The sequence below is a fragment of the Mus pahari genome, chromosome 10, assembly GCF_900095145.1.
Source record: "Mus pahari chromosome 10, PAHARI_EIJ_v1.1, whole genome shotgun sequence".
Lineage (NCBI taxonomy): Eukaryota > Metazoa > Chordata > Mammalia > Rodentia > Muridae > Mus > Mus pahari.
In genome coordinates this window covers 9,218,015-9,237,066 of record NC_034599.1, presented here as the reverse complement: position 1 = coordinate 9,237,066, position 19,052 = coordinate 9,218,015, and the positions used below count along the sequence as shown (strand labels likewise).

General features: G+C 40.9%; 1 protein-coding gene across 3 annotated transcripts in view; it reads right to left on the bottom strand.

Moving 5' to 3' along the window:
* Mtmr2 (myotubularin related protein 2) overlaps positions 1-13,840 on the bottom strand; it is a 60,583-nt gene extending 46,743 nt beyond the window's left edge. Inside the window, exons 1-2 of one of the 3 annotated variants that reach the window (XM_021206011.2) lie at positions 13,620-13,705; positions 6,787-6,857 (exon numbers count right to left, since the gene is read on the bottom strand). Coding sequence is in view for 1 of the 3 variants with exons in the window: in XM_021206010.2 (XP_021061669.1) it covers positions 13,620-13,699 (80 nt within the window). In the remaining 2 variants the exon portion in view is untranslated. Of the gene's footprint in view, positions 1-1,096; positions 1,235-6,786; positions 6,858-13,619 lie in introns of those variants that run through there. The other 2 variants (XM_021206010.2, XM_029543654.1) reach the window with 2 other exon arrangements.
* Between the last annotated feature and the right edge of the window lie 5,212 nt (positions 13,841-19,052).

Sequence of the window (19,052 nt, the reverse complement as noted above, 5' to 3'; positions counted from 1 at the left end):
ATGAGAAATACCCCTCATAACAGCACTACAATTATAGTCTAATGCATTAAATTCTGACTATCACCCCTTAAGAAGGCCATTAACAAACTCACAAACAGTTGGGATGTAACTTAATGGTTGTGTGCTGGCCTAGTAGAAGTCAAGACTCCTGTGTTCAATGATCATCACAAATGCATTTGTCTAAACTTTCAGCATCATTTTTAAAAGTGGAATAAACCCGGTATTATTTAAATGTTAATTTCTGGTCTCAGAAAAGAATGCATCCCTGTGTCCACATACCTCTGAAAGAACGAAACTTAAATCTACACTGAAGGCAGGCAGGGACAGAATGGAGGGTGTGCTCACCCTACATCCCCAGTCACCCCCCACTGTCAGTGGCACTGCTTCATCCCCCACAAGAACCACACAGAAACCATCATCTGACTCTTAAGTCATGCCCACACATCTGCTCATCCCTGGGGTTGGGCCACAATGTCCTTTCTTTCCTTTGTTGCCCTATTCAGAACTCTACTACTGCAAAGTGCAGTACTGATGTGAACCCTAATACAAGCCAGGTATCTTCAGACAGACAGGAACTACTCTGGCCTTCTCCAAACACTATCAAAAGGTAAGATAAAGAACCTTCTACTTTTCTGGAGTTTCTTTTACTTGGGAACCTCTGACCCCCAGGTACATGCATTCCAGAGAAATGTTTAGGATACAAATTACAATTAAGAAAATCCCTCCTAAACAAATGAATGTCGATACCTATTTTGAGGAGTCACACCTGGGACTACCAAGTCTACCACCACCAGTACTTTCTAAGGGAAATAACAGGAAAGTATTATTGTCTCTGAAACACTGTTTTGCAGGACTGTTAATAAAATCATCACTACTTCCTTGTCACATTGTCACTTGGCAGCAATCAACATAATAACCAGAATATAAAACCCAAGCATTAACAGATTCCAATACCCATGCTCCTGATTCCTCCTAAACCACTATTCCAAAAGTCAATAAAACACTCCTTGTAAAAGTGAAAATTAGACACAAGCATAACTAGCATCACACACGCTTACCTCAAAAGAGCCCAGAAAGTTAGACATGTGACACCTACTTTTCACACTCCTAGTAAACAAGTCTCAAGAGGGTGCAGGCCCAGCCAGGTTTCTTCTATCCCAGGCTCAGCTGGCCACAGTTGTTACAGTAAGGTCAAACCACCTTCTTTGTTTAAGCGGCTTTTCTCACTGTCAACTCAACTTCTGTTGATTATCCCATGAAACGGAGAGGTACTTTCAGAGTGTTTTCTGGTTATTAATGTCATCTGACCATGAATCTTAAAGAACGCCTTCTGAATTCTGATTGGAGGAAAGCTTTTCTAGGAATGCAAATTTTGCTCTCAACACTCACACAATGGACCGCAGTGTTCTTCCTAAGCACTGTATGTGCTTGTGCTTGTTAGTCATTCTGTTGAAAAATTTACTTAAAAAAAATAAAAAGGCCTGAGTGTGTTTCATAAAACAAAAGCCTTGCTGTCAGAATATCTGCCTCCAAAAGAGAAAACAACTTCACCAGAACACAGTAAGTGCATGTTTAATCACTTTTTTAAATGCTGCGCCAGCTCTAGTGTTGAAGCTTAACCAATCTAAAGGATACGAGAGATGTCAGAAACGGTGTTTTATCAAGGGAACCGACAGAGATGAGAGTCTTCACTCAAAGAACAAGATGAATCTGAGCTCTGCTAGTCTTGGCTGGTGTTTATTGGCACTGTAAGAACAGGTCATCCAGGACACACAGTAAAATTCTAAGTATCATTTTATTTCCAGATCAATTCAGTGCATGTGATCTGTTAATTCCAACATAAATCTGAACCAATTTATACTGATAACAGCTTACAAGACTTTCCCCCACAGAATGGTTTTGTAAAGATTGTATTTAGAAGTTTAATAAATTGGTAAAAAACACCAATCACTGTAATCAAAATGAATGTCAACATGAGATGGGATGAGGCGAGGTACAGGGGCTCCAGAGCTCCAGCATGAACCCAACAGCCACAGCCATCCTAAAATAACTCCTCAAAATCGATTTTATTCACCAATCTGTATCCAGCAAGCAGTTTAAATTAGTACTTACATAGACTCACAAGTGTGGCCTACAAGGAAAACTTCCTTATGTATCAGTTAACTGAGAAAAATATTCTAAAGTGAAATTTGTCAGATTATATCTCAGGGTAGTCAGCTTCGTCAGTAAAACTTTGACCTGGGCACCTTTCTGTTTCAGCAAGCACCAAAACCACACGAGCACCAAGACTCTTTGGGGGGTGGGGGGAATGTTCTGCTTGCATGATTATATGTGTACCACATGCATGTCTAATGCCTGCAGAGGTCAAAGAGGGCATTGGACATCCTGAAACTGGAGTTATGGATGCTTGTGGACTGCTATGTAGGAGCTGAGAACTGAGTCTCCTGCAGAGTAACAAGTGCTCTTGACCTCTGAGCCATCTCTTCAGACTCTCTTTACATCTTAATAAATGATTAAGATGTAGCCATCTGTTGGAGACTGGTTCTAATGCTTTGATTCAATCAAGAATCTGCGTGTCCAAACACTGAAGGTCCTTGTCCATAGCAGGAAATATTTTAAAAGGCACCATCCCATGTTAACACTGCCTACTCTTTGGCCCTGGTGGTCTTACCATCTCCACGGCTAGCCCCTTGCAGTGACCTCCCATCCCGAGATCCTCTTGCTGTGGATTCTGCTCACATTCCCAGTCATCTGCCCCCCTGTGGCTAGCTGTCACAAATCCCCACAACCAGGGAAAAATCAAAACTCTAAAGGTTTGTAATTTATCAGTCACATTTATATCAGTAAATTCTCTCCCCATAAAATGTTCACACAATGAACTCATAGCCAATTGATACTGATATACACTGCCCACCTAGATGGGACAAACTGTCCTGTAACTATCCATCCCTTATAAGATGTTCCTAGCTACCTGTGGCTATTTAAGCCATGCAGAATCTGGATGGTCTTTCTTTTCCTTCATCTTCCTTTCTTCTCTCCCATCTCTCCTATCTCTCTCCTCTCTAAAACTCCCAGCCCACCTTCTTTATCCACTGCCCACTGATTGGTCCCTTGAAATCTTTATTCATGAGGGGAAGGTTCTACCACATCTCACTTTTTCTGTCCAATAACAAAAAACAAAACAAAACAAAACAAAAAAACTCTTTTCTCTCAAATATAAACTGAGTATAACTATTACCATTCTGTAATTTATAAAGTACAAAATACACCTAACACCCAGTCCATCATTTTTGTCAATTAAATAGAACACTCTGTTATCTACCCTAACTTTAAAAAGCTTATAAATCCTATGTTGCGTCCTGGTTAGTTTGTATACTATCTGAAAACTATCTTCTCAAATATATTCTCTCAATGCTAAATAACCTGGGTTGGCTATGAAACTATAACTAGTCTTTCAACCCTGTCAGAAATCCAAGAACGACCAATGTTATCTGAAAATATAGGAAGCCTAATACAGTTTCCAGAACTGAGACAAATTGTAGAGACAGCTGTCTGTCTATAGAGCCCCTGTATGTCAGGAAGTTGGAGTATCAGTTTTCTGCCTATTGGACCAGGATCATCTGACAGACCTTGTAAAACAGGAATTATTAAGGATTAGCCTATTCTGCCTCTGCAGAACTAAGCTGTCCTATCCTGTAACTTGTGTCCTCTGAAGGACGATACAGGTCTGCAGGAGAGATAGGCAGGTTCTGCCCAGTGGCCACCTAGCCACAGTGTACAGCCTCACCTGGAAGGAGAGATACTCAGCTGCTTCTTTGCTAATCATTTCCTTCCATGAATATTTGCTGAAGGAAGTCTTCCAATACAGTATCCTTGAGTATTTCACATCCTAAAGGTGATAATCTGGATTGATCACTAAGACTCTGCTCTAGTTTCTTTTCCTGTTGCTGTGATAAAATACTTGGTCAGAGCAACTTAAGGAAGAAGTAGTTTATTTCAACTTACAACTCAAGGGTGAAGTCCATCATGGAGGGAAAGTCACAGAAGCAGGAGTATGTGACAGTTGGCTACTCACATCCTCAGGGAAAGTCACAGCAGCAGGAGCCTAAGACAGCTGGTTACTCACATCCGCAGTCGAGAAGCAGAGACGAATGCACTAGTGCTCAGCTCACTTCCTCTGTTCTGTGTAGCCAGTATTCCCTTGCCCAGAGAATGATCCCAACCACTATTAAGATAGATTTCTTCCCACATGGAATAATATAATCAAGATAATTCCCCACAGGCATATCGAGAGGCCCATATCCCAGGTGATTCTATATCCTCAAGTACATGGTACTAACCATCACAGACTCTGACACAATGAAAAAGACATTTAGGCTACTTCTGTAACAGAAACATATGCTTAACAACGGAATAAAATCTGAGCAGGAGAAATAACGTCAGGTGATCAGAATTTATATTCTTCATTCTGATTTTAAGCTAAAATTAATGGTAAGCATATACAGTTAAATAATAAGGCAACTTTGTAGGTAACAATTACATTACACCTGTGATGTAATGTGATTCTAGTTTTAAAACATTTCATATCATCATACAAATATAGTGTTATTCTGACCTATCTTCCAGCATGTATGAAACTTCTTAAGCAATTCCTTTGGTGGGGAATTAACACCACATAATAAAGTTCTCTTTTTCTTTCTTTTCCCTGTTTTAATGCTGAAAGTTGAATACCAAACACAGGCTCTACAACTGAGCTACATTCTCAGACTAAGTCTCGTTTTGGAGACAGTCTATTTGCAACTTTGACCCTGTGGTTACAAAACCAATGACAATGGAACTGGTATCCGTAAAGCCAAGGATAATAATTGTGCACAGATGAATGACTATTTACAAGCAGCACTTTGTGCATTGTGAGCCCTAGTTTGGTCTCCCACATCATAAAGCGAATAACATGAGAAAAGCATCCTTTAACTAAGACATACTTCAAAACACTCAGAAATTGAGTTGTAACAGTTTATAACCCACTTTCTAATAATTCCAATATCAGAAGATAAGTTTTTGAAAAGTGGGATAACTTTATTTACTAATACAAGATATAATTCAGAAACTATGAGACACAACATAAAATATGTGCAGTAATATGATTAATTCAAAACATATGGTTCAAAACATTACTTAAGATTTTTTAATAAATACTAATGTATTACAAATACAAGTTAATTTCAATGGCAAGGCCTATGGTTTGTTGTGTGAAGCATCAGGTTCCATACATAGTAAACGCAATCACTCCTAACACTATGCTTCACAGAGCTGGACAGAGCCGCTCCTGACACAGCTAGCCAGCACCTCCCACTCAGACACTAAAAGCACAACTTCAGAATCATAGAAAACTCAATCCACACAAGAACAGGGATGTCCTAAATTAAAAAAAAAAAAAAAAAAAAAAAAAAAGTGATATACCTAATCCAATCATTTCAAAATCAGTATCAGCCATACTTCAGGCTAAAGAGTGGGAAACAGCATACCACCTTCAGGTAAATGATACTTCTGTGGCTTTTAGGTTTTTCCAGGTACAATGGTGGACTGGTTATGACATTAACATGTGGGACAGAGGAGGGGCTTATAAACATGAAGCACAGTGAGGTTTTCTAGCAAACAAAAATTGCAGCATGACCTGTGAAATCTCCAACTCAGGGATGATACTTAGTACAAAAACACTAACCTTTCCCAGCCTCCCAAATTCAACTGTATTTATAGAGAAACAACTGAACTTCCCAGTCTCTTCCCTTATCCACAAAATCTTGGAGTTGGACGAAGACTCTAAAGAGCATCTGAACCAATGATGGATTTCAAACTTCTCAGTACAAATTCTTGGCCCTGTTCCTGATGATTCAGAATAAGCTGGAGACTACAAACGAAGTGTTCACTTAGCAGCACCTGTGACTAGACATGCAGGTCTTCAAAGAGTCTGAAAAGCACTGAGTGATCCTGATGTGCCTAACAGTAATATAGCAGCCACAGACAGCACCAATCTCTCAAAGAGTTCAGGACCTGATTGACAGAGATTTGCCTAGCATTTTAAAAAGCCCTGAGTTTGATCTGCAGAATCATAAATCAAGTGCAGTGATGCACTTCTGTAATCCTGGCATGAGGGAGGTAGAACAGAGGATCAGAAGTTCATGATCACACTCAGCTACAGTGTATAAGGCCAGGGCGGACTACACTAGTCACTGTCTCAGGAAAAACTAATTATGAATGAATTAATTAAACTGCTGGTTCCAGTGCATAGAGTACAAGACATAGTGAATACTTGGCAACTTGGAAGGAAACAGAGAGGCGGAAGAAGCAGGTAGAAAAGGCAAGAAGAAGGCTTGCATCTCTGTCCTCTTTATGACTAAGAGATACAAAATGGTGCAACATAAGCCACATACTGATCTACTACCAGAAAACGGTCTCCACACAAATAAAATTTGTTCGCTATTCATCCTGTTCTCATATCAAACTTCAAAGTCCTAAGGGAGAAAAGGGAGGAAGAACACAGAAGCACCCCCATGTCTCAAAGTCAAACGGAAAATTACTGGGTGACTAAAACGTAATGACTGCTTTCCCCAGGTAGAAGAAATCACAGGATGTTCTTGACTGGAACTTGGAATTAAGATTAAAGTTTGAAGTCACTGGTTACTCGTGCACAAATTTTATTTGGGATAATATCTGATTCCAAGGATATTACTGGCAATGTTAATTTCTATCCATTTTTTTTTTTTTTGCAGTTTCCCATTCACTTACATTATAATTTTTGAGATGTTTTATCTTCACTTCTGATGATCTTCAAATGTCAATGGTTCTTAACACATTAACTGTAAACAAACACAAAGGAACTTAGGGGGTTCAGATACTGAACGAATGAGCCCTGGAATTAAGAATTCTAAATGACTGTGCAAAGTCTGAGGGTCAGAGAAGGAAGGGAAAATCTTCACTTACATGATTCATGTGATCTTCAAAACAAAACTGTTCTTGTAAATGAAAACTATACATTACCAGTCATCTTTCTTTCTGTATGAAAAACAAATTGCTCAGAGCTAAAGAAAATTCTCTACTCACTAATATGCCTTTATACTTCTCCACAGGGCACATGTCAAGAACACCCCTCTGGAGGCAGCATCAATCTGTGCAGGAACTGCTCTCTAACTGCAAAGCTGCCTGGACCCCAGGTACCTCAATCATTTCTGTGTCACACAGACCCTGAAGTCAAAGAAACTTGGACTCCAATGTCAGCCCAGTCTAATCTTCAATCTTATCCATAAAAATGGAAAATTTAATATTGTCTAGCTTATACAGGCTTATGTGAGAAAAACACATACTTAGTGTCACACTCAGCACACAGTAAGCCCACAACAAACATTCAGGACTATCATTTACCTTATACTGTATTTATTATCCCACTAACTGCTTTAACAACTATCACATGGCAAGCAAAACTTACCCTGGGTGTTTCTATTTTTGCTGCTCCCTTTGCTATAATGGAATAGTGCTTTTTAATATTAGGAAAAGGAGAGTGATTAATTTTTTTTTTTTACTTTGCTTAGTTCAAGGAAATTATGGGTCACAGTAACTGGCCTGTCATAGGTCAATTTCTATCCTTTTTACAGAAGCACAAACTCGAAGGGAGACACATAACTGCTTGAGCAAGCATTCATTTTCTGTCATCAGAAAAAGGAACCCTACAGAGAGGGAGATGGACAGATTTGTTATTAGTACCTGTGGGGTCCTACAGCCTGATGAGCAGTGCCCTATCAACCCACAGAATACTTACCTACTCATTCTCAAATATTCAACTCCTTATGTTTGAAGTCATACTCTTAAAATATTTAAGTTAGGAATGGGAAGATGGTTCCGTGGGTTAAGCATCTGCTTCAAGTGTGGGCAGGAGATTTCATATCCCCAGAACTCACACAAAGTCAGGGCCATCTGTAATTCCTGTCTTCCTAGAGCTAGATGGGTGATGACAGGGGAGAGTCTAGGAAAGCTCAGGGTTTAGCCAAATCTGGCACATGCAGCAGCAAACGAGAGACCAACATCCAAGGCTGTCCTGACTTACACACACATACACATTAGAACATACCTGTGTCTACATACACATCCACACACATCCACAACATATGTACACACATACCATACAGAAGATGTTTTCCCCCAAGTTTAAGAAATAGTTAAGTTAGGTAATACAAGGATTCATACAACATTGTTTTCTCTGGATTTTTAGTGTTTTAGGGCAGAATGAAAGACAAACAACATTGGCAGAAGTACTGATAAACTAACACAGCTTAAGATGGCCAGGTTTATTTCTCATCTAGAGATAAAAATATATGGACAGATGGTTTGGAACTGGAGAGGAGGAAGCAGAAGCTGGCAAGACCACCACTCCCACTACCTTGCCCTAGGACCCCTTGAGCTCTCTGAAGTAAAGTGCAGCATAGCTGCCTATTCTTTGATCCCTGCTTGCCCAACTCTTCCTGGTCCAACAAGTACTAAGTACCACTTTCATTTTAGACTCTGAGGTTATGACTATAAAAAAAAAAAAAAAAGCCAAAATAATACACAAAGCACAGAGTTTAACTTGGAGTTGAAACTTGCCAGCACGTTTCTTGGTTTGCTACAATACGCCAGTGCTCATTTTCTATTGTTACTACCTCTACTGCAAGGCAAGCAGAGGCATCTCTGGCTTACATGAGCAACACAGGAGCATGCTTCTTGCTTTTAAATGGTTAATTTGTGTCAGGAAGAATCTACTGCCTGTATCCTATACTATCTGTCTCTCTTTTTCTCCTATTCTTTAAGTCAAAAGCTTTGCCTTAGCACGAAGTCTTGGAGCCCACAGAGCTTAATAGCCTAGACTGCCTTACAGCTAGCCATGGCCATAATTCCATGTAGGAGGCAACTGCACAGTAACTTTACAAACTATCATCGCCAAAGCATGTTTTTTAAAGACAGGAACTGTCCCTCTACCTGAAATTTCAGTGTCAAGCTCTAACTGCAATTGGCCCATTCGGTAACTTGGGAATCCAAACACATGAAGATTTGTATTCCTGGTACTCAGACACACTCACTACATCCCATATGCACTGCCTCCGTGGGCTTTTATATGAGAAAAGAAAACAAAAACAACAACAACTGTTGTTTCTAGTCACCATCAGTCCAGATTTTCCGTTGTACTCTAAGTCTAATTCCAACTTTAGGTGGAACTCAAAGTAGGATCACTACTTGCCTAGCACTCGGGAAGCCCTGGATTCCACCACGAGAATTGCAAAACCTAACTAAAATATCAATAAAAATAAAACACCTGGGACCTAGGCAACAATCCAGTACATAAAGGCACAAACACAGCTATGCACCTACACACACACACACAGACACACACACCTACACACACACAGACACATGTACACGGGGGGGGGGAGTAGGGGGGCACAAACCAGTTTTTAGATGGGTGGTGTGATAATTCTAGAGCATACTTTTAAAGTTCATTTTTTTATATTTAAAGCCCAGTATCTGTCATAACTTAATCTAGACTAAAAAGTACTCAAAGAGCTCAAGATTATTCATAGTGGCAATAGTCTGTGAAAGAAAGTGGTTCCCACCCTGGATCCTTAGCACTCACCAAGGACAGCTTGCTCTTTCAGTGGTGCCCCATCACAGTGGGAGAAATTAAGCCCAGTTAGCTGTGTGGGTAGGGGGATTGAAATTATGATTGTCTCCATTAGGAGGGCATCTTCCACAATCTCTTATACTCTGAGTATCAGGAACCTTCTGACATCACCACTTTATTTATTTATTTTATGTATATGAGTACACTGAAATTGTCTTCAGACACACCGGAAGAGGACATCTGATCCCATCACAGATGATTGTGAGCCACCATGTGGTTGCTGGGAACTGAACTCAGGACCTCTGGAAGAACAGTCAGTGTTCTTAACCACTGAGCCATCTCTCCAGCCCCAACATCATCACTTTTTAGAGCTCCATTTTTAACCTGCTTCCTGTGGAATCAGTCTTATAAAATCATTCCAGGTCCTTAATTAGCATTTGGCCATTTATTTCACCTAATTACAAGGCATAACGATATCAAATACTTTACATATTCAAAACCATTTTCCCTTAAAAATGGAAAACATTCCACACTAGAATCTGGAGAATTTCCACTATTTAAAACCCTAAATCACATGCAATCTTAGGCCCTGGTTGTTTTTAATACAATAGCATTAATTTGGCAGCGTCCCAAAATAAACTTCCTGCCTTCTGGACATCAGTGCCCTGCCTGGTCATTTCCTTCCCTTGGGTACAATTCAGGTTACTTTCGTTTGGTGTATTTACGCTCTTATATAATTTTCCATTATTATGCTTTTTATAAGTATATCTTACTGTGATATATCTTATTAGGAAAAGTCTTAGAGTCTATACTTTTGAATATGTTACCCATAGCTGCAAATAATACTCAGAAAATTTCCTTTAAAGCTGAGATTTAAGAAAGAAAAAGTACACTAAGTCCAAACTCAGCTTTAACCTTAGCATTAACTCTCATACTTGAACACAATCATGATAGTAAGGCTGCTGGTGGTGGCTTAATTCCAGCCACCACTTTTAATTCCAGCTCTTGGGAGGCAGAGGCAGGTAGATCTTTTGACTCTAGGCCAGCCTGATCTACGCAGCAAGTTTCGGGACAGCCAGGGGTACACAGAAAAACCCTGTTTCAAAAACAAAAACAAAAAAGTCTTGATAAAAGTCCTGGTGAGTGGTGAGTTCATAATAATATTGGGTCTTAAATAAAGAGAATGTTAAAGTTCTTTTAGGGTCTAGAAATAGTGAAATTCAAAATAATTTTTAGATTACCAATACAATCAGTGCAAGACTCTATGCCAATAAGAACAATGTCAAGAGAGACATTCAGCCAGACAGTCACCTCATCCTGAATCTAGCTGGCCTGACGCTAGTCCTGGCCAGCTGCCTCAGAAACATACCACGAGTCACAACGGGAATACCTAAGAATGTGGTATTATATAACTATCACTACTGGAGAAACACAGAAACATATTTCCAACCAACATATCACTTTAAAGTGACTTTGAAGCTAAAACTACAGAAGAGATTTTGCAACAAAATATGCTTCAGGCATCTGGGAACTCCTTACTTCTAAAGACCATGATTAAAACTCAAAGAAACAATAACCCAGGATTCATTATTTTCAAATGATGATAACTTTAAGAAAAACATACAATTTAAAAGTGCAATTAAGTTGAGGGGTAGGAGAGATGTTGTCCACCTATAATTATGGCACTCAGGAGACTGAGGCATAAAAAAGCAGTTGTGAATGGCCTTCAGTATATGTATATCCTCTTGCTTTGTTAGTGAAAGTTAGGCATAAATATGGGACATGGACCAGGCAATCTAATAAATTTATCATCTAGAAAACAACTTATAAATATCAAAATAACCAAAGACAAATAAAATACCCAGAATAGCTATAGTTTGAGGATATATGACAAAAAAAAAAAAGACACATTAAAATGACTGACAGGGAAAATTAGAAAATAGGAGTCAAAGTAATCAAAATATAAGAATGAGGGCCTACCTACTGAGCTCAATAAAGACAGGGCTATGCCCAAAACAGGAAAGGAGACAAAATGCTATCGCTAAAGACCACACAGGTGCCAGGCAGGTTCACATCCAAGGAAGCTGAGGATGAGCTTCGGGCTGCTGGAAGCTTAATGGGAGCCTGGATGATGGAAACTAGACCTAGGCAGTAAAATTGCCCCGACACTGAAGAGCAGGTCTAGCCGAGCCCTCACAACTGTCCTACAGTAGGTACTTATTTATATTTCTATTCCTGAGTCCAATTTAAACAAGGAATCAGAGAAAGACCAACAAAACACAATTCTAGAGACAGCTGGATAACCAGGATATTACCTGGGAAAGGGGAGCCACATGTGCACAGAGTACCCAGGAACTGCCTAAACAGGGCAATGCCAAGCAAGATTCAGCCATCGGTGCACACTACAGTTGATTAGAAATTTCTGAACATTGTATACAGAAAAAAGTAAATGGTCTTTTGAAGCCAAAAAATCAGATCTATATTGACACAGAAGGCAGAGTTGAACCAACATCTCTAAAATGACTCATGCAATCCATCAAAACACACTTTTAGTAGGAATTACACTTACCAAAGCCTTTCATCCAACTCTAACAGAGTATGTATAACCTTAAAAAAAGGACCCTGAAGTGAGTTATATGTTTACTTTCATATTTATGTTATTTCCAGAAATTAACTATTTAAACACAGTATTTCAACTAAATTCATCTCATAATAGAAGCATTTGAGACCATTAGGGCTTTATCAACTTCAGTTATAAGCTTCAAGTTTTTGCTACGCTGAGATAATCTCCACTCTCCAACAAGCAGAACTAATTCTCACAGCTAGACTCAAGAGAGCTGAAGAGATGGCTCAGCAGTTGAGAGCACTTGCTACTTTGGCAGAGGACCAGGGTTCAGTTCCCAGCACCCACAGGAGGGTCACACCTACCTGTCCTCCAGTTTCAGGGAATCTCACCTCCTGGACTCCTTCATGCTTGTGGTACACATGAACTCATGCAAATACACACACACACACACACACACACACACAGATACTTTTAAATAATAATACATTTATCAATCTCCTGGGTGAAAGAAATTGTGTGATACATTAAGAAATATTAAAGGTGATTTTGTAGAATGTATGAAAGCAAATAAGATAATTTCTTACTTGAGCCATCTGTAAACAAACAAACAACCAACTCTGGAGTGACCGGGCAGAAAAAAGCTGAGCTATCATAATCAAACACCAATACTTGCTTGTAGTACTTTGTAGACAAACAAAACTTGAAATAATTTAGATAAACACTAAACACAGTAAGTGGAAATAAGTCTACCTTGCCTGTACATTCGAATCACCTGTGGCTGTCCGCCTACATTAAGCTTGAAATGTAAACTGACAAGTTCTATAATGAAGCTGTTATCTACAGTTAATTGAAGACTGCTCCCAACAGACACCACATATAATGTATATTGTGTTGGTAATGTCACTATTGTTTAAGCTGAGAAGCTGACGGTGTAAGGCTGCCTCCCCTCTCCATTTCAAATCTAAGCATGCTTGTCTCAGAGTGTCCTCTAAGGCTTCTTGTCTGGTAATGGACTGGTCCCCAAACTCTGTGATTAGAGTACAAGAACGAAAATGTCACGCCCTTGACAACTGAACTCCTGATAAAGTAAAAATCGCTGCGTCCTGAAACACAACTGGAGCAAAATCCACGGCCGGAAAATGAGCAGGAATTATAGAGGGGCGGTGGCCATAAAGAAACTGTATTTTCACTTCTGGGCTCTCCGTACCCACGGGATGCCCGCGGCTTCTGCCCTCTTCGGGGTCCAGCCTCTTCCAGGCCCAGGTCTCTCCTCCGCACGCCCGGGCCTCCCTCCCGCAGGAGCAGCCGCAGCCTCTCCTCCCCACGCCCCGGCGTCTCCAGCCACACTTGCTCCCAGCCTCGGTCCCCGCACCGCACGGCCTCGGTCCCCGCACGCCCCGGCCTCACCTGGACAGTGAGTCCTCGCTGGGCAGCCTTGCAGCCGGGAGCTGCGCGCCGAGACTCTCGCAGCTGGAGCTCTTCTCCATGGCGCGAGAACCGGAGGCCGCTGCGCCCTCCGCGGCCGCCGGCGCGAGATGCAGAGGGAGGAGCGCACGGGGCCGCAGCCGCCGTCAGCCCCGCGCCAGGCGGACTCCGAGACCGGAAGCGGCCATGTTCCCCCAGCCTGCACTGCGCGCGGGGGCTGTCGGGAGTCGGGCCCCGTGGCTCAACGAAGCGGAGCGGTGCGCACGCGCCCTGGCCGCCCAGTGACAGGCTGGTGGTAGTTAACGCTAACGGGAAATTCTCCAGAAGGAGGAGGACACTAGTGTGTCAGAGAAAAGACACAAGTGGTGAAGGCTTGGGAGAGGTGCACTCGAGGAAAATGAGAGGAACGTGGGCGGCCTGTGGGATGAGGGGGTGAGGTATTTAAGGGGCAGAAGTATTTAAGGATGAGGTTACAAGTAGTGAAATGTACATCATACGTGATGTGAGAACCCATTTTGTAAAGGTAACAGTGAAGCTAAGCAGACTGATTCCACGGCCTCCAGTTACCTTGCATTTACATCTGCTTCCTTCTGTGTAAGTATACTAACCTCACAGAATAAGTGTATTAAGTGTAAAACGCCTAAAGCAATACCTGCTTAAGCACTCAGACAGTAATCAGCGTATGCCCATATATAAACAACCTAACCAATTTAATAAATGGTAACTTAATGAAAGAAAACTAAAGGATGGCAGACCATTAACAAGTGGTTGGTAGGAGAAAGTAACAGCTACCCTGAATGGGTGGGGTGAGGGAAATTTCCACATTTGAACAGCGTTATACGAAGGAAAGTGAGAATGGAGTTGAATTTTCAGGCCTCCAGTGACAAAAGTATGGGTTAAAGTGGCTTGAAAGTGTGCCTGTAGCTGATAAGCACATTGACACCAACCTATAACGTGTAGTAAGTATTGAAGTGAGAATGAGGGAGAAGCTGCTAAAATCACAAGAAAGAATTAAACAAAAACACTACTGAATGTCACTGTGAGACATGGAGAACAGACTTACCTCCGGTGTGCTGCTTCATATTCCCTTACAAAGCAGGAAGGGAGTGTGGAGATGGAATGTGATAAAGGAACAGGAACTGGGTAAAGAGGAAATGTTAATACCCGTGACTTTCTGTTACTCAGGACACAGGAAGGAAAGTACTGGAGGAATTTCTCTAATTGTGACTGCCTTAAACATCTCACACGTCTGGAAAGCAAAAACACAAAGATTATTTCTGTAAATAAAAGAATCTTTAAAAAAAATTCCTGCTAGGATAAATATAATTGTGCTCTGACAAACTAGATTTATTTTAAAACTTGGTTTTAAAACACAATCATAATTTATAGAACCAAGGAAATAATTTGTGTGCTAGCTTTCCTTTACAGTTTTCCCAATGAAAGATTTATTTTGGCTGATGGTTTCAAAGATTCCAGTCCGTGGTCACTTGGCTCCATTGTTTTTGAGCCTGGGATGAAAAAGAACAGCAGAGCTGGGAACACATGATAGAAAAACCTGCTCATCTCCAGGTGACCAGACAGGAGGCAGGGAGAAAAGGAGAGAAAGAAAGAGGGACGTGTATTAATTAGTCCCCTCCACCTAAAATTCCCACTACATCCCAGTAACACTATCAAGTTGACAACCTAACCTCTAGAGCACATAGCTTGTGGGAAATAGTTCAGATCCAAAACCTTTACACCGCGTAAGTACATTTGTAATGAGTTGATCTGATGCCGCTTGTATTCAAATGCTAAATTCTGTATCCCAAAATCTGGTTGCTCTAAGGCTAGCAGATCCTCATCTATAGCACCCTTTGTTGTATAAACCTTGACCCCCAAATTATCTGTAATTGGTTAATAAAGATGCCTACAGCCTGTAGTTGGGCAGAAGAGAGGTAGATGGGACTTTGGTTCCTGGGCTTGGGGTCTGTCAGAGGTAGGAACCAGGAAGAGAGGAACAGGGAGGAGGAGGAGGTTTAAATCTTCATGGGAATTGTAATGCATGGCCTTGAGGGTCAGCTGGTTAAAATAGGAGCAGCTCAGGCAGAACATGGGAAGTGTTATCTCAGGGTTATTGACAGAGAAGTCGACAAAATAGCATAGGGAATTAATATCTACTCAGCTCAAATGCTTAATATAATAATCTCAAAGGTTTATTATAAAATATATAGGATTATGTGTCTTTTACTTGGGATCTAATTGATCTAAGGTGGGGTAGAAACCCACAAATAATATTTACCACAACATACATTCCCTACAAGATAAACTTATCCCAATTGTGTTCTACATAAACTAGAAAAGTTATCAATGGATAAATAAATATGTGATTGATTATGTTAATCCCACAGATTTGAGGAGAAAGTTCACTGACCCAAATCATCATGGCCAAAAGCAAGCTTTTTAAAATTTCTATACATGAGTTGTCTCACCCTAAAGGTAGGGTTCAAGAGATCAGCTTTGAGCATGGAGAAGGTTTTTATAGTTCAAGGGTAGGGGTTTCCAATGGGGGATTGGCAGGCAAATACTCAGGGTTACTGAAGCAGAACATACAAGTTGGTCATAACAACCTCCTGAAAGAAAGACATGAATGCAAGGTGGCTGTAACAAGGTGGTTATAACAACAGGTAGTTGTAACAATCTTTTAAAAACAAAAGCATGGTTTCCTTCTTCTGGAACAGGCATTACAGAGCCATTTGTAATTAAGGTTACAGGTGGGGCATAGCCCAATTCTTGAAAAACACAGATTTAATCATAAATAGGCGTGAACCTATTTTGTGTTTACTATAAGATGGGTTTCAAACCCAAGATGGAGGCAGGTTGGTTCATCAGTTAACCTCAGACAATTTAGGCCTTTTCTCCCATTTTCTATGCAAGGAGAGATGATAAGCAATTATTTTCATCTCTGAAAAATTTCAAGAGATTTTAATTGCACCTCTCTGATAGCCCAAGAAAATAGTCAAATGAAACACTTTGACAAACACATATATCTGTAAGATTCACAATAGAATGTATCTATTGCTTCTCTGTCTCTATCAGCCTTTTTAAATGCTAATAATCGCTTAACACTTCAACTTGTGTCTTCCCATCTATGAATGTTGAAGAAGCATGAATCCTTAAATGAAAGACCCATTTCTAGTACTGTATTATTATAAACCTGACTTCCTGGGTAATATAACTTGTGCATGACCCTCTCTAGTTATTATGCAACAGTATCAAATGGAGAGGGATTGCAACCAGAAAAGTCTGCACTGCAGTCCTGATTCTGTCACTAAACTTACTTTGAATGTTTGTTGTTCATCTCTGACAACAGAACAGGTTGTTTTTCTTAACAGTCAGTTACACAGGAAGTTCTTAGTAAATAGATCTGTTGTTATTGTTGGTTTTCTTCCCCAAGCACTCTAGCTCTACGTCTAACCTGAATGAAGAATAAAAAAAGCAAAGAATAATTTCATATTAAGTTTAAATCACTGCATTCTTTATCTCATACATTGCTTGTTATGTCATATAGCCAGGAAATATGAACCTAAGACTTTTTTACACCCCAGTTGCCTCATTTTTATAAGAATACTTCAGCATCAGGTATTGGGGAGATGGCTCAGTAAAAGGCTTGCTGTGCAACCATGAGGATGTGAACTCCATCCCCTAAGGACCTACATGGAAGGAAGGAAGGAAGGAAGGAAGGAAGGAAGGAAGGAAGGAAGGAAGGAAGGAAGGGAGGGAGGGAGGGAGGNAGGGAGGGAGGGAGGAAGGGAGGGAGGAAGGGAGGGAGGGAGGTTGGTTGAGCTTCATGGCTCGCCAAGAGGATAGAGATGGGTGCGTTCCTGCTTATTCATCTGGCCAGCCGGCCTAGTCAAATTGAGTTCAGGCAAAAGTGAAGAAGTCTGCCTCACAAAACAAGAAGGATAGTGAGCTAGTCAGTTTCTGTCAACTTGACCCAAACTAGAGTCAGCTGGGAAGAAGGAACCTCAGTTAAGGAATCCCCATTGGATTGGCCTGTAGGCATGACTGTGGAGCATTTTCTTGATTAATGATGAATGTGGGCAGGCCCATCCCACTATGAGCAGCACCATCCCCAGGCGGGTGGTTCTAGACAACACAATAAAGCAAGCTCAAGGCTGGAGAGATGGCTCCAGATGGAGTTAAGAGCACTGAAAGCTCTTCCAGAGGTCCTGAGTTCAATTTCCAGCAACCAGAGGGTGGCTCACAACCATCTGTAATGAGATCCGATGCGCCCTCTAGTGTGTCTGAAGACAGCGACAGTGCACTCACATAAATAAAATCTTTTTAAAAAAGAAAGAAAAAGAAAGTTGAACCAGCCAGGCCCACCCCTAAAAATCTACATCATCTGTGAACTATTAGAATGTGAGAAAGGGCTGGTCCTGCTGACCTAAAGCTGCAGGATCTTCATGGCACAGGACCATAGCATGATGACCTGTCGGAGTCCTGGTGAAAATGCAATAGTGATGCTGTTAGGACCATAGCAGGATGACCCGTAGGAGTCCTGGTGAAGATGCAATAGTGATGCTGTTGAGAGGACAAATCTTTTAAGTTCAGACTCTATTTTAGAGAACCTGACCTAAGTTTGAACTCAGGTAAATTAACAGGCTGGTACCTAGCATTAGTTTCCAAGTTATTCCCCCAACAAAACCTGTTCCTCCAGGCTACAAGGCCACTCCTTGCCTAATGCCACCAATGTAGAAGGGAGCAGAAATTAAGTTTATATGACTCCCAGAACCAGTCAATTATGTTAAAGGCCACAGTAGCTTTCCAATTAGATGCTTGCACAGTTACCACCACCACCACCACCACCACCTCCTCTTGCTGTTTACTATAAAGCCTCGGTAGATATTCTGCCACACACACACACACACACACACACACACACACACACACACACACACACCAAAAAAAAAAAAATCCTGCGTGATGGCAGTGCCCTGGGGACGCCTGAGCTACCTCGAATAGAATAAAGACCCTGTTGTGAGTTGCATCAGATTGGCTCCTGTCTGTGTCTTTGGGGATCACTAACATTTGTGATAGAAACCAGAGACTTTGAACCAGACCAATGAGTATTGCAATGAACATTTGCAAGAGAAAGAAAGATGTGTGGACAGAGGGGTATGTTGTGGGACACACTGTGAGATACTATAACTTCCACAAAGAGATATTTTCTATGTGTTGTTTTGTTTGTGTGTTTTTTTTTCTTTTGGGGAGGGGATTGCAAAGGAGGAGAGGGATGGAGAGATGAGTGAGACTGGAATACATGATGTAAAACTCACAAAGAATCAAAAGTTGAAAGGAAGGAAGAGAAAGAAAGGAAAGAAAGAAGGAAAGAAAAAGAAAGAAAGAAAGAAAGAAAGAAAGAAAGAAAGAAAG